Source organism: Papio anubis, chromosome 10 (genome assembly GCF_008728515.1).
Source record: "Papio anubis isolate 15944 chromosome 10, Panubis1.0, whole genome shotgun sequence".
NCBI lineage: Eukaryota > Metazoa > Chordata > Mammalia > Primates > Cercopithecidae > Papio > Papio anubis.
Genome location: NC_044985.1, coordinates 86992920 through 87008272, shown reverse-complemented (window position 1 = coordinate 87008272; position 15353 = coordinate 86992920). Strand labels below are relative to the sequence as shown.

General features: G+C 37.7%; 1 protein-coding gene across 10 annotated transcripts in view; it reads right to left on the bottom strand.

Annotated features, from left to right (window-relative positions):
• Positions 1 to 15353, bottom strand: part of NBEAL1 (neurobeachin like 1) — a 205692-nt gene that overhangs the window by 85121 nt on the left and 105218 nt on the right. For all 10 annotated transcript variants that reach the window (XM_009182816.4, XM_009182820.4, XM_003907834.5 and 7 more), the window contains 7 exons: positions 12717 to 12802; positions 7623 to 7712; positions 4449 to 4617; positions 3876 to 4009; positions 3250 to 3409; positions 3040 to 3142; positions 2035 to 2191 (listed from right to left, as the gene is read on the bottom strand). In XM_009182816.4, the coding sequence (XP_009181080.2) occupies positions 2035 to 2191; positions 3040 to 3142; positions 3250 to 3409; positions 3876 to 4009; positions 4449 to 4617; positions 7623 to 7712; positions 12717 to 12802 (899 nt within the window). The remainder of the gene's footprint in view (positions 1 to 2034; positions 2192 to 3039; positions 3143 to 3249; positions 3410 to 3875; positions 4010 to 4448; positions 4618 to 7622; positions 7713 to 12716; positions 12803 to 15353) is intronic.

Below are 15353 nucleotides of genomic sequence, written 5' to 3'. Positions count from 1 at the left end.
AATGGGGTTTTGTCATGTTGCCCAGGCTAGTCTCAAACTCCTGGGCTCAAGTGATCCACCCAGCTCACTGCACCTGGCCTCTGATATCTTTTGAACCAGACATGCTTTTGCCTTATTCAATTTCCTTTAGTATATCCTTTCACTATTCAAATTTACCTGTTGGAACCATATCTATCCATAAAGTCTTTCCTGGTCTTTGCAACATGTAACACCCTCTTAGGAAAACCTCATAGAACTTTATTGTATCTCTCTTATAGATATTATCATACTCTTCTTTGTTTATAGTTATTTGTAAACTTCTCTTATTGACCCCTGCCCCATTAGCTTAAAAGAATAATAATTCATCATTATATTACCTGTAATGTCTAATATTATTGTGTGTAAACAGTAAGTCCTCAACAAATAACTCTTTAACCGAAATAACCAAAAAAATATTGTTGGCAATGAATCATAGATATAGCTATCATGAAATAAGATGGGAATAATGGGAAGCTTTTGAAGTGGTCCAATCTTATAGGAAAATAGCCTGCATTAACTCATCTAATGCCGATAATGAAGTCATGTAACCACTGAGTACACAATAAATATTACATATACAGGGCAAAACAGCCTAGTCAACATAAATCTACTTAAATTTGTGGTATTGAGGAGGTTATACCAGAACAGCACAAAAATGGCACTAAAATATTTTTTACCATTTAGGTTCCAGTTTCAGGTTTATCAGTTGTGTGACTTTTTAAGTCACATAATCTCCCTGAATATAAATTTCCAAAAGCATACATGCAAAAAGTAATTCCTGGTCTGTATTATGTTATAGCAGTGGTTCTCAAATTTTACCATGTGCACGAGAATAATCTGGAGGGCTTGGTTCAGCAGTTGAATTAGCAGTATATCTGCATTTCTAACAAGTTCTCAGGTAAAGTTGGTTAGGGGCCAAACAATGAAAACCACTGACTTAAAGAGTAGTTCTGAGGATTAAATGGGATAATGTATGTAAAACTAGACACACATTTATAATTTACTCTTTACATAACATTTTATGAACCTAGGTTATGTTAGAAGTCTACCCACTAATGGCTGGGCATGGTGGCTCATGCCTGTAATCCCAGAATGTTGGGAGGCCGAGGAGGGCAGATCATGAGGTCAAGAGATCGAGACCATCCTGGCTAACATGGTGAAACTCCGTCTGTAGTAAAAATACAAAAATTAGCTGGATGTGGCGGTGCACGCCTGCAGTCCCAGCTACTTGGGAGGCTGAGGCAGGAGAATCGCTTGAACCCAGGAGGCGGAGGTTGCAGTGAGCCAAGATCGTGTCACTGCACTCCAGCCTGGTGACAGAGCAAGACTGTCTCAAAACAAAAACAAAAACAAAAAAAGAAATAAATCTACCCTGTAACTTTGATGATAACTTTGATGATAGGTAAACATACATCATGTGGACTATGAAAACAGGCTTCAGAATTGCCAGACAAAGCAACCATTTCCATATTTTAAATTTTCTAGCTAACTGGAATATTAAATTACACTGTCATCTATTTTACAAAAAATTCAGTTAGTAGATAAAATTTACTTCTGGCCTGGCATGGTGGCTCATGCCTGTAATCCCAGCACTTTGGGAGGCCTAGGTGGGTGGACCATTTGAGGTCAGGAGTTCAAGATCAGCCTGACCAATATGGTGAAACCCCGTCTTTACTGAGAAAAAAAAGCAAAAAATTAGCTCAGTGTGGTGGTGCACACCTATAATGTCAGCTACTCAGGGGGCTGAGACAGGAGAATCACTTCTCCTTCTGGGAGATGGAGGTTGCAGTGAGTTGAGATCGTGCCACTGCACTCCAGCCTGACTGACAGAGCGAGACTCCACCTTAAAAAAAAAAAAAAAAAAAAAAGATAAAATGTACTTAAGTACCTAATATTGCATGTGACACTACACATAGTTTACCCTCAAAATATTTAACTAGACACACACATACGTTCAGAAGATGATGTAGCAACTCAAATGTTTAAGGAAAAGTAGATTTATCTTAGGCATAATACCTGTTCTTCTTCATTAGTAGCAGCTATGTACCCCATAATACTTTGTATCTCTTCATGAGATCCACCTTTGCACAGAAAATATTTAATTAGTCCATACAAAGAAGTCCTTATTGTTCGAATGTCATCTAGAGATAGCTCATTATATTTACAACCATTCCTGAAAGAGAAAACAAGGTATAAAAATTGAAATTTTAATTTTTACATTTCCTTCTTTTTGAGATGGAGTGTCACTCTGTTGCCCAGACTGGAGTGCAGTGGCGTGATCTCGGCTCACTGTAACCTCCACCTTCTGGGTTCAAGCAATTCTCCTCCCTCAGCCTTCTGAGTAGCTGGCATTACAGGCATATGCCACCACACCTGGCTAATTTTTGTATTTTTAGTAGAGACGGGGTTTCAACACGTTGGCGAGGCTGGTCTCAAATCTTGACCTTATGATCTGCCTGCCTCAGCCTCCCAAAGTGCTGGGATTATAGGTGTGAGCCACTGTGCCCAGCCTAATTTTTACATTTCTATATTTTCTATATAAAAGAATTCATAGTGTTAAAAAAATATTTCCATGTAATTCTGAGATTCATGGTAACTCTGGCTTGCTTTTCTTTTTAAGGAAAATCTTCTGAGTTAAGAGTTTCAGGGAATAAAATAGTTTATGTGAATACAACACCCACTGCATAGCAGACATAGTTTAAGTGCTTTACATTATTAACTAATTAATTTAATCCTCAAAACAACCAAAGGCGGTAACAGTTTTCTTACCTCCTATCAAAAATGAAGAAACTCAAGCACAGAGAAGTTGAGTAATTTGCCTACAGTTGCACAATTAATGAAAGCCAGATTCAAACCCTGTGTAGCGATCCACTATTCATTTTAACCTCCACTCTATCCTACCTCTCTCCAGTTAAAACATACTAGAATCGCTGGTAAAGAGAAAGTCTACAGTCTACACATTCCATCAAGTAGCAGAAAGAAAACAATATATCAAAGTGAGAAGGAACAAGGGCATCATACCCATAATAAATCCTAAGTGTATCTAGGAGAAACTGCACACCATACTTCTTTCGGAAAACTCTCCTGCTGTCTTTAATGATGGTTGAAAGATACTGTATGTGACCTAAAACAGAAAGTTCAATGGTAAGTAATTCAGCTAAAACAAAGTCAATAGGTAGTTATAAATTTCTAAAACAACTATAAAGTTTTTATCTGAAAGCCTGCTCTTACCAATTCGAAAGGGAAAATCTCCACGGTTCCAAATACGAAAGTCAAAGAGTAAATACTGATACATTTGTTGCAGGAGCTGCATATTTTTCTCTAATGATACTTGTTCAATTAGTAACTGAACTGCCATCAATACATTAACATCCATCAAGGTGCTTGGCACCTGAAATCAAACAGAAGAGGGTTTCATATAGTTCAGTTTAAATAACTGTCATTAAGCTATAATTTTAAATCATTAATTCAGAACATCTACTAAGCATACAAATAGAAAAACCCACATTAGAAAAACAAAAACTTAAGTATTGGTTTTTCTGATATTACACCACAGTATATTCTCCTACTGTCATATTCCTAAAATAGTCTTATATTTCTCAATATCCCAAATACCAAAGCTATCAAACAAGGTTGTATACATCAAAGATCATACACTATTACATAAAATAAGTATTTCTTATATAAGATGATTCCATGCAAGTTTTTAAAAGCTGCCTGTGAAACAAATTATATCCATTAATAAAACCCAGGTTGTAACAATCCTTAAAAATATATTGATTAGGAAGAAAAAAATCCCAACATCAACTGCAAATCACAATCATTAGTTACATCAACACAACGTTAGACTGGCTCACCTTCTGAAGTAAAGTACCAAGAGTTGCAACTCCATGGGAGTGAATAAGATTGTCCTGATTGATAGGATGTCTCTGAATAAAATGTTTCACAATCAAGATAAATGTTGCAACTAGGTTTCTCTCTAGTCTTGATTCTGTGGAATCAGGAACATATTAATTATCATAATTACTCTAATCATTTTTATATCACATTTTCTATATCTTAATGCACACTGTTATACAAAGTAGAAATCTGGTTCAGCAGTCAGCTTCCAACGCTCTATTGTACAATAGAATCAGAAAAAGCAGCAACTGCAATATTGTATATTTATGTGCACATATTTTCTCTACCACAAATTTAACAATGTGGTCATATTTCCACTAAGAGTATAAGCTAAGAATACTGGAGATCAATCTGCAGTTTTCTGATGAAAGTATTATAAACTTTCTGAATGATATTAGTAAAAGTAGAAACAGCTGCTACAGCTACAAATGGTTAAGTTTCTTCCGAATGACAGTAAAACATTTTCATCTACTTCTCAATTAACTTTCAAATTTCTCAATGACTATTTTGTGTTAATTTCATCTTAATACCTGAGGCCTTTGTGGAAGTCAATACAAGCCAATCTCCTTCAACAGGTGTTATTGATTCAGGAACGGTGCTTTCATTCTTTTCTTCAGGAATCTGTCCTTCACTAAAGTGGCTGATTTGTTCCAATAAAGGAAAGAGTACATTTAACCCGCCTATGCAGTTTATGATATCCTAAAGGGAAAATTATAATGTTTAAATCTTATAAAACAAGGACAATTTTGTCATTTAATATCTTCACATGTATGAAGTTATAATTTGCTAGATAAACGTTTAAGCAATGTGTAGGATAACACAAGCTGAAGAAAGTTTTGGGTAGGAAAATGCTTTACAGGGCACCTTCAAGGGTCACCACAATCAATACTCAAGAGAAATCAGGCCAGATCATTTTTACTCCATCTTTGTTTTCCAAAGTTTAGGGATTTTGAACATAGGCAAATAAAACAGCCCCATAAGTGGACTTTATAATGTAACTCCAACAATGGAAAAACAACTGTCACTAGGCAATTAGGCATAATAAACAAGAGAAAAAATAATGAAAAAAAAAATGCACCTGGTGGTAGAAATATGACTGACTCCTCAACTTTTAGTTTACAAAAAAGTAGAGAGGGTATTTCAGCCAAAGTTCAAAGTTTGGATATTTTGGCTTAATAAAATATTTTCTATATCTTTTGATAAGTTACTAATATCACTGGCCTCAGTTCTTCATCTGTAAAATGGGGATAATAATAACACCTACTTCATAAAGTATTGCAAGGATTAAGTAAGCTAACATATAAAAGGTGCAGTGTCTGACATACAGTCGATACCATACGAGGTTTGCTCTTATTATTAATTATTAAAGTGTTCTGAATTGCCATTTGGATACAAGTTAAGTCTTCAAACAACCTCTTCATATTCTTTGTTTTCTTAGAAATAAATTTTATTGTGTATATTTGAGTTTACAACATAATGTTGTAGGATACACATAGATAATAAAATGGTTACTATAGTGAAGCAGATTAAAATTTCTATCATCTCACATAGTTACTTTGTGACAAGAGCAGCTAAAATCTACTTATTTAACAAAACTCCCTAAAAAAATGTAATTTTATTAAACTATAGTCCTCAGGTTTTACATTAGATCTCTGGACTTATTCATCCTACATATCTGCTACTTTGTTGAGTTTTTCTTGTTTGTTTTTGAGACAGGGTTTCGCTCTGTCACTCAGCTGGAGTGCACTGGACTGATCACAGTTCACTGCAGTCTCGACTTCCCAGGCTCAAGTGCTCCTCTCACCTCAGCCTTCCAAGTAGCTGAGACTACAGGCATGTACCACCACACCCAGCTAAGGTGTGTATTTTTTGTACAAAGTTTTACCATGTTGCCCAGGCTGGTCTCAAACTTTTGGGCTCAAGCAATTTGCCCACCATGGCCTTCCAAAGTACTAGGATTACAGGTGTGAGCCACTGTGCCTGGCCCCATATCTTCTACTTTGTTTTGACCATTTGTCATACCAATTTTGAAGAGCTTTTTTTATAAGTAAGTAAATTAACTTTTTGGAAGGCAAATATTATTTTACCAGTTGTCATTTCATTTAACGTTTTTGATCTTTCATTTGGCTACAGTATAAAAATACATCTTTCTCTTTGAAATTCTGTTGCTTTTTGATTTCCACATCAGCCAAAAGTCTAACTAGTTAATAATACACATAGCTGTAACTCAGGCCACAAAAAAACTGCTTTGATTTTTAGGTACATATGGCACATATAAACAGATTTCTATATATAAAATACCACATGGAATCAGCTTTGTAAAATCAGTCTTACAAGTGAAGCAAAAGTTAATTTATGAATTGTCAATCATGTCATAAATCTTACCATGGTAACAGATTTTTAAAAAGTGCTCTGGCTGGGCATGGTGGCTCACACCTGTAATCCCAGCACTTTGAGAGGCTAAGGTGGGCGGATTAACTGAGGTCAGGAGTCCAAGACTAGCCTGTCCAACATGATGAGACCCTGTCTCTACTAAAAAACATAGAAATTAGCTGGGCGTGGTGGCAGGTGCCTGTAATTCCAGCTACTTGGGAGGCTGAGGCAGGAGAATCGCTTGAACCTGGGAGGCAGAGGTAGCAGTGAGCTGAGATCGCACCACCGCACTCTAGCCTGGGCGACAGAGCAAAACTCTGCCTCAAAAAAAAAAAAAAAAAAAAAAAGAACAAGAACAAGTGTCCTCATACCAAAACTAAGGAGAAAAATGCCTTATATACCATGAATAACATGAAATTAACACTAATTGATAGATTTATTTCTACACAGGCAAAATTATCTTAATGATTTCTGTTTCACTGAAAATAATAAATGTATTTGGTTGGTGTTAACTGATTAGAAAAGTTTTTTTTCCTGATTTACCAGCAAGTCCTCTTATAATTATCTTTTATTTCCCTGATTTACCAGCAAGTCCTCTTATAATTATCTTTTATATTTCTTTTATTTTACTTAGGTTATAACTTCTATTTAAAATATCATTTAAGGAAACACTGTATTTAAGAATTAAGCCTCTCTCACCGTAAACAACCTTTACTAATTTAATCACTCAGTCAACACTTACTTGTTGCATAACCCTGTACCAGGAACTAGTTAAAAAAAAAAAAAGAAAAAAGCAGTGACCCTTCCTTTAAAGTTCTTATGGACTACTAGAGCATTAACCAAGCAGTTACTATTTGCCCTGGTAAGTGAAATAACAAAGTGCTAGGGATACCCGTAAGAGCAGTTTGGTCTTGGAAACTAAGTAGAGGCCTCTAGATGGAAGGAAAGTTCCAGCTGTGACATAAATATGAGGTCAACGAAAAAGGAAAATAAGATTTGAGAACTCATATAGACATGGCAAAAACATGCAAACTCCACACAGACAGTTGCCCCTGCCAGGAATTGATTTTTTTCTCACTGACTTTATAATGAATGACATTATTCAAAGACCTGCTGTAACTTACAAAGGTAATTACATTTCAAACCAAGTCATTCAACTATGTCAGTCATTTAACTTTGCACTTGTTTATCCTTCAAATTGTATGTTTGCATAACATTTTAACTGACATCTATTATTCAGATCAATCAGGCGGTGCTTTAAAAACAAAATCTTTAATAAGAGTATCAGTAAACTCATATAATGTGTTGCCCAACATTTACTATTAATTTACCTTAATGTCCCAGTTCACTACTTTGTTTCCTGTTAATCTTCCATGTAAACAATTAGTAGATAAATCAAGACAAATTGAATTTTTGCAGGCCTAAGAAAAAAAGAAAAATATGGCAAACCACCAATTAGAACAAAACATAAATTTAACCACATATAGAACATTTCACCATAATATAAAAAGGAATATAGGATAGTTAAAGATAAGATGCCCATCATATGAATTTTAGTATTGCTGTTCTCTCTTAAAAGAAAGAATTAGGGCCGGGCGTGGTGGCTCATGCCTGTAATCCCAGCACTTTGGGAGGCCGAGGCAGGGGGTATCACCTGAGGTCAGGAGTTCGAGACCAGCCTGGCTAACATGGTAAAACCCTGTCTCAACTAAAAATACAAAAACTAGCCAGTGTGGTGGTGGGCCCCTGTAATCCCAGCTACTTGGGAGGCTGAGGCAGGAGAACTGCTTGAACCCAGGAGACAGAGGTTGCAGTGAGCTGACACGGTGCCACTGCACTCCAGCCTCAGTGACAGAGTGAGACTCCGTTTTTTAAAAAAAAAAAGACTCAGGAATTAGATTCTAAAGCACCCACTTAAGAAAAGTAGGTCACTGCTGCTTGTCATCTGACAGATGAGCTATATATAACAAGAAATTTTTCGCCAGTCACGGTTCTTTTTTTGGGAGAGTCTCGCTCTTGTCACCCAAGCTGGAGTACAGGGGTGTGATCTTGGCTCAATGCAACCTCTGCCTCCCAGATTCAAGCAATTCTCCTGCCTCAGCCTCCCGAGTAGCTGAGATTACAGGGGTGTGCCACCATACCCGGCTTATTTTGTATGTTTAGTAGAGATGGGGTTTCACCATGTTGGCCAGGCTGGTCTTGAACTCCTGACCTCAGGTGATCCGCCACCTCAGCCTCCCAAAGTGCTGGGATTACAGGCATGAACCACTGAGCCTGGCCTCGCCAGTCACAGTTTTAAAATTTTCATCTTTTAAACAAATACATGAAAACAGATTTTTGGCTTTAAAAAAATTCAATGTTTTATTTCCATTAGCACTTCCCTAGGCACAATTTCAAGATACACATAAAATGTGTGATTAAAATGAGAGATAAATCACAGAACAAAAAAAAATCATGATATAAAAATACAACTACAGGAATAATATACTATTTTCCCTCATGTTGCTGCCAGACAATTCTGGCTGTATTCAGAGTAAGAGCTTAGTCTGCAACTTTAGAAACAAAGTTATTTGTTAACCTCCATTTGTAAAGGCATGTTAACTTCATATTCAATCCAAATATTCAGGTAATGAAGCATCCTTGAATCTAATCTAATCCCTATTCCAAAAGAAAGTAAACCTACAAATTTTAGCGCACATGATGTAGCTACTGATTTCCTCTTTAAACAAATGAGAAAAATTGCTTTAATAAAACAAATACTTAACGTAAACATTATCCATCTCAGAGACACACGTCTTTCTCCAGTTATTACTTTAGTCTGTAACTAAAAACTGTGTATCTATGACCTGTTTTAACACAATAATCTCCTAATGGTATGACTGCCTCTCGAATCCTACCCCTCCAATCCAACTTTCACGCTGCAGCTTAAGACCATTTCTAAAACGTGAACCTGATAATATTACTCTTCTGCTTAAAATTCTATCCATTGCTGATTATTTACTCTGACATAGGAGGTTCGCTATAATGTGACCTTGCTCTCTAGTCTCATATACTCTTGCTCAGTGCCGTATACCCAAATACATGTAGAACCCAGTTTTACAGTCTATGCCTTTTTAAGTGATATTTACCATGCATCCCTCCTCAACCTTGTCTTCTAAACCACAAATGAAACCATCTTCTTTATGATTTTCTAGCTTCCTGGAAAAACAAACCACTCCTCATTTGCACCCTCACTATTATTTTGTACATTATTCCAACAAAGAAATATTGTCTATTAGCTAAGGATATAAATTAAACAGGCTGGGTTCTAACTCTAGGATTCACTAGAATTATGAGTCTAAGCAAGTTACTTACTGTGCTTCAGAAAGCTAAAGCTTAGAAAAGATAACAGATCATACCATATACCTCTCAGGGCTTTTGTGAAGATTAAGTGAAACAATACACATGAAGCACTTAGCAAAGTGCTTAACATATTGTTAACACCCCATAAATGGTAGCTAAAAAGGAAAACAAATGCTCATAAAGTTATGTTGAACTTATTTTAAAAAAAATATTTATTTTACTTTAGATTGTAAACTTCTTACAGACACTTTATTTATCTTTGTATCCTAAGGGTATAGCATAATTCTTGACACTAAGAAGACACTCAATAAGTTTTAAGCAAATGGGTGACTAAACACCTCCGATAAATGAGTACAAAAAATAAAAAACTTGACTATTTTTAAATCCTCTGGAGCAGCTTTTCCCAAACTAGTATTTGTTAATAACTAAGTTAAAATAACAAAACATGTTCTATGCTGAAATAGCTGGTGAAACAGTAGGACAAAACAAAAGTAAACTGGTTTCTTTATAGCGGAATTTTAAAAATGTATCATTAACCTCCAAGAGGGATATAAAGAATGCAACAGGGCTGGGTGCGGTGGCTCACACCTGTAATCCTAGCACTTTGGGAGTCCAAGGCAGGCGGATCACCTGAGGTCAGGAGTTCGAGACTAGCCTGGCCAACATGGTGAAACCTCGTCTCTACTAAAAATACAAAAAATTAGCCAGGTGTGGGTGGTGCCTGTAATCCCAGCTATTCGAGAGGCTGAGGCCGGTGAATTGCTTAAACCTGGGAGGCAGAGGTTGCAGTGAGCCAAGATTGCGCCACTGCACTCTAGCCTGGGTGAGAGAGTGAGACTCCATCTTAAAAAAAAAAAAAAAAAAAAAAAAAGTTGGCCGTCACACATCCAGAACTTGCCACTAAATATATTGTTTGGATTATATGCAATTATTTCTTAGCTATCTATGCTATATAGTGGAGAATGAAAATAGGTGTAAGATACAATTCTTGCCAAGAAATAACATAAGATATAGTAAACAAACATGTATCTTCGGGAAAAGAAGTTATACAAAGCAAACAAAAATATAAGACTCAAGAGATATTATAACCAATGCAACGCATAAACTTTGACTGGATCCAGGATTCATTTCTAAAAGGCTATAAAAATATTTTTGGAAAAATTTGAATACAGAGTATATATTAGATGAATTATGGGCCATTTTCTTAGGTAGGTAGATGAATATGTAGAAATATACAGGGATGAAATGTCTTGATAGCTATGTCAATTTGTTTTCACAAATGATTTGAGACAAAGTCAGCAAGTACAGTAAAACGTTAGTAATTGGTTAATTTAGGTGAAGAGTATATAGGATATCACTTTACCATTCTTTTGACTCCTCTCTAGGTTTGAAATGTATCACAGCAAAAAGAAGGGAGAAAATAAAACTAATAAGCAAATTTTATTAGGTCAGATACAAAAAATAAATATTTAAAAGTATGGCCAGACATGGTGGCTCATTCCTTTAATCCCAACACTTTGGGAGGCTGGGGTGGAAGAACTGCTTGAGCCCAGGAGTTCAAGACTAGCCTGGGCAACAGAGTAACACCCTGTCTCTATAAAAAATACAAAAAAAAAAAAAAAAAGGCTCAGCATGGTGGCACATGCCTGTAGTCCTAGCTACTCAGGAGGCTGAGGGCGCAAGGACGGCTTAAGCTCAGGAGTTCAAGACCACAGTGAGCCATGATCCCACCACTTTTTTGGAGAACTTGTCTCCAAAAAAACAATGTTGGGTGGTGGGGTAGAAAAAAGTCCTTTTCCCTTTTACTTATCTAATAAAAGCAACCGAGGTCAGCAAGGACTGAGGGAAAAAAGACAAAAGAATTGTGAGAGATAAAAGAACCGGGAGGAAGAAAAGAGGTAGTAAAAACATTAATTGTTTCCACTATGCTAAATGTTACATGGACTCAGAAAATGTTTTGGTTTTGTGAGATTATACATTTTTGTGTATCTTTTTCTAGTTTAGCCAGCTGGTGTATGATAATAATTTATTACTTTTTTTTTTTTTTTTTTTTTTTGAGATAGAGTCTCAGTCTGTTACCCAGGCTGGAGAGTAGTGGCGTGATCTCAGCTGACTGCAATTTCCAACTCCCAGGTTCAATCAATTCTCAGGCCTAACCCTCCCAAGTAGCTGGGACTATAGGCGCCTGCCACCACACCTGGCTATTTTTTGTATTTTTAGTAGAGACGGGGTTTCACTATGTTGGCCAGGTTGGTCTTGAACTCCTGACCTCAGGTGATCCACCCACCTCAGCCTCCTAAAGTGCCAGGATTACAGGCATGAGCCACTGTGCTGGGTCCTTTTTTTTTTTTTTTTTTTTTTTGAGACAGGGTCTTGCTCTGTTGCTTAGGCTGGAGTGTAATGGCGCAATCAATCACAGGTCACCACAGCCTTGAATTCCTGGGCTCAAGGGATCTTCCCACATTTGCCTCCCAAGTAGCTGCGACTATAGGCGCATGCCACTAAGCCTGGCTTTTTTTTTTTTTTTGCATTTTTCATACATTTTGTAGAGACTGGGGTCTCGCTATGTTGCTCAGGCTTGTCTGGAACTCCTGGCCTCAAACAATCCACCTGGGCATCCCAAAGCGCTGCGATTATAAGTGTGAGCCACTGTGCCTTCTGGCCTTTTTCTCCTTTCGAAGTGAACATTTTTCTTCTTCTCTGTTTTTTTTTTTTTAATTTTTGGCTATATCACATTTAAAAAACTGAGCACAATTCTGTTTCATTGCTCCTTCTAGTAAACTATGAGAATACAAATACAAACAATTTCACTTACTAAAGTCAATTCATCGGTACAAATTCCAACTATAACGATTGCCATTAGTACCACAGGTATGACATAATGATAATATTTGGACCCTCGTGGAGGAGGTATACCTTATTTTTTACTGCTTCTCACCTTCCTTTGAAAATTCATGATTATTTTGATGGCAATTCAAACCCCTCCTTTTAATTACCCAATGAAATGACAAAAGGAATAGAAAAGGAATTGCAGTTCACAACATAGTTATAACTAAATGGACAGTTCACAAATTTACTCTGACCTTTGCTGTGTAGTAAAGAAGGATGTTACCAGGCAGGTCGGCCATGTCAGACTCTTGACACTTCCAAGGGCTTAAACAATTTGGACCTGAAAATTATGTACACACATATACACACCATTGAATATATATGGTCTCCTTGGTTCTGTTATCAGAATAAAATTTAAAATTAAGCTGCTTCGAGCTAGTCAAACAATATAGCTGAAACCCATTAAGCTAAAATTTACTTTGTTTTTATATTCCAGTTTATCCAAAACCTATAAAAATTGGGGAATAAATCAATTTCCATTACAGAAAAATTGTTTTATATAATATTAAAAAACTATTATCAGCCAGGTACAGTGGCTTATGCCTGTAGTCCCAGCACTTTGGGAGGCTGAGGCAGGTGGATCACTTGAGCTCAGGAGTTTGAGACCAGCCTGGGCAACAAGGCGAGACACCATCTCTACAAAAAAGTATAAAAAATGAGCCAGAGGTGGTGGCATGTGCCTGTAGTCTCAGCTACTCAGGAGGTGAGAGTATCACTCAAGCCTGGGAGTCAGAGGTTGCAGTGATCTGGGATTGTGCCACTGCACTCTGGCCTCAGCAACAGAGTGAGATATTGTCTCGGAAACAAAAACAAAAATTATGATCTGGCCATACATGGTGGCACACGCCTGTAATTCCAGCACTTTGGGAGGCTGAGGCAGGTGGATCATCTGAGGTCAGGAGTTTGAGATCAGCCTGGCCAACATGGTAAAACCCCACATCTACTAAAAATACTAAAAAATTAGCTGGGCATGGTGGCAGGCACCTGTAATCCCAGCCACTCAGGAGGCTGAGGTGGAGAATCGCCTGAACCCAGAAGGCGGAGGCTGCAGTGAGCCGAGGTCGTGTCATTGCACTCCAGCCTGGGCAACAAGAGAAAAACTCTGTCTTAAAAAAAAACAAAGAAAGAAAGAAAGAAATTATAAACAACCTAAGTAAATAACATGTCTTGAATCCAAGGAAATACACAACCATTAAAAATGATCATTTAGGCTTGGCACAGTGGCTCATGCCTGTAATCTAAGCACTTTAGGAGGCCAAGGTGGGAGGATCACTTGAGGCCAGGAGTTCAAGACCAGCCTAGCAAACATGGCGAAACCTTGTCTCTACTAAAAATACAGTAATTAGCTGGATGTGGTTGGCACACGCCTGTAATCCTAGCTACTTGGGAGGCTGAAGCACAAGAAACACTTGAACCCAGGAGACAGAGGTTACAGTGAGCCGAGATCAGCCACTGCACTCCAGCCTGGGCGACAGAGCAAGGCTCTGTCCAAAAAAACAAAAAAACAAACAAAAAGAAAAGAAAAAAAAAGATAAGGTTCTAATATAAAGTCTGAAAGTGTGGGCAATCCCATTCATCTCAAAATTCCCATGCAATCTAAAAAAGATGTTTAGACAAATAACAAGCTATTCTGCAGAGTTACATAACTCTTAAAAGCTTAACTCCTGGCCGGGCGCCGTGGCTCACGCCTGTAATCCCAGCACTTTGGGAGGCCGAGGCGGGTGGATCACGAGGTCAGGAGATCGAGACCATCCTGGCTAACACGGTGAAACCCCGTCTCTACTAAAAATACAAAAATTAGCCGGGCATGGTGGCGGGCGCCTGTAGCCCCAGCTACATGGGAGGCTGAGGCAGGAGAATGGCCTGAACCCGGGAGGCGGAGCTTGCAGTGAGCTGAGATCTGGCCACTGCACTCCAGCCTGGGCTACAGAGCGAGACTCCTTCTCTAAAAAAAAAAAAAAAAAAAAAAGCTTAACTCCTGAATATCCTGCTAGAATATACATATAATTTTGAAAGCAGTTAGGATCCAATAATAACTATTAGTACATATATTTAAAATCATAGCCAAAATCCCAGCACTTTGGGAGGCCGAGACGGGCGGACCACGAGGTCAAGAGATCGAGACTATCCTGGCTAACACGGTGAAACCCCGTCTCTATTAAAAAAATACAAAAAACTAGCCGGGCGAGGTGGCAGGCGCCTGTAGTCCCAGCTACTCGGGAGGCTGAGGCAGGAGAATGGCGTGACCCTGGGAGGCGGAGCTTGCAGTGAGCTGAGATCCAGCCACTGTACTCCAGCCTGGGCGACAGAGCAAGACTCCATCTCAAAAAAAGAAAAAAAAAAAAAAAAATCACAGCCAAAAGAAAAAAAGCCAAAACAAAATGAAAAACAGTTTGCAAACTTATCCAAGGTCCCCTAATTCTACTGCCTTCTGAATTCTTCAGGTATATTAATATATCAGTTGAAAAAATGACAAGTTTTAGAATAAGGCTCATAATTTTGGAAGCAGTTATGTAATTTCTTCTGGAGATACGGTTATACTTTGTTTCATCGATTCATTAAAATCTGTCAAAAGTACTGGCAGTGTTATGGACTGAATTATGTCCCCCTAAAATTCCTGTTTAAAGCCAAAATCCCCAATGTGACTATATTTGGAAATAGGGCCTTTAAAGTGGTAACTGGAATTAAATGAAGTCATCAGGATGGGCCTTAATCTGACAGAGCCCCTTATAATAAGAAACATAAGAGATCTCTTTCTCTGTCCATATGCATACAGAGAAAAGACCATGTGAGAACACAGCAAGAAGGTGACCACCTACAAGCCAGGAACA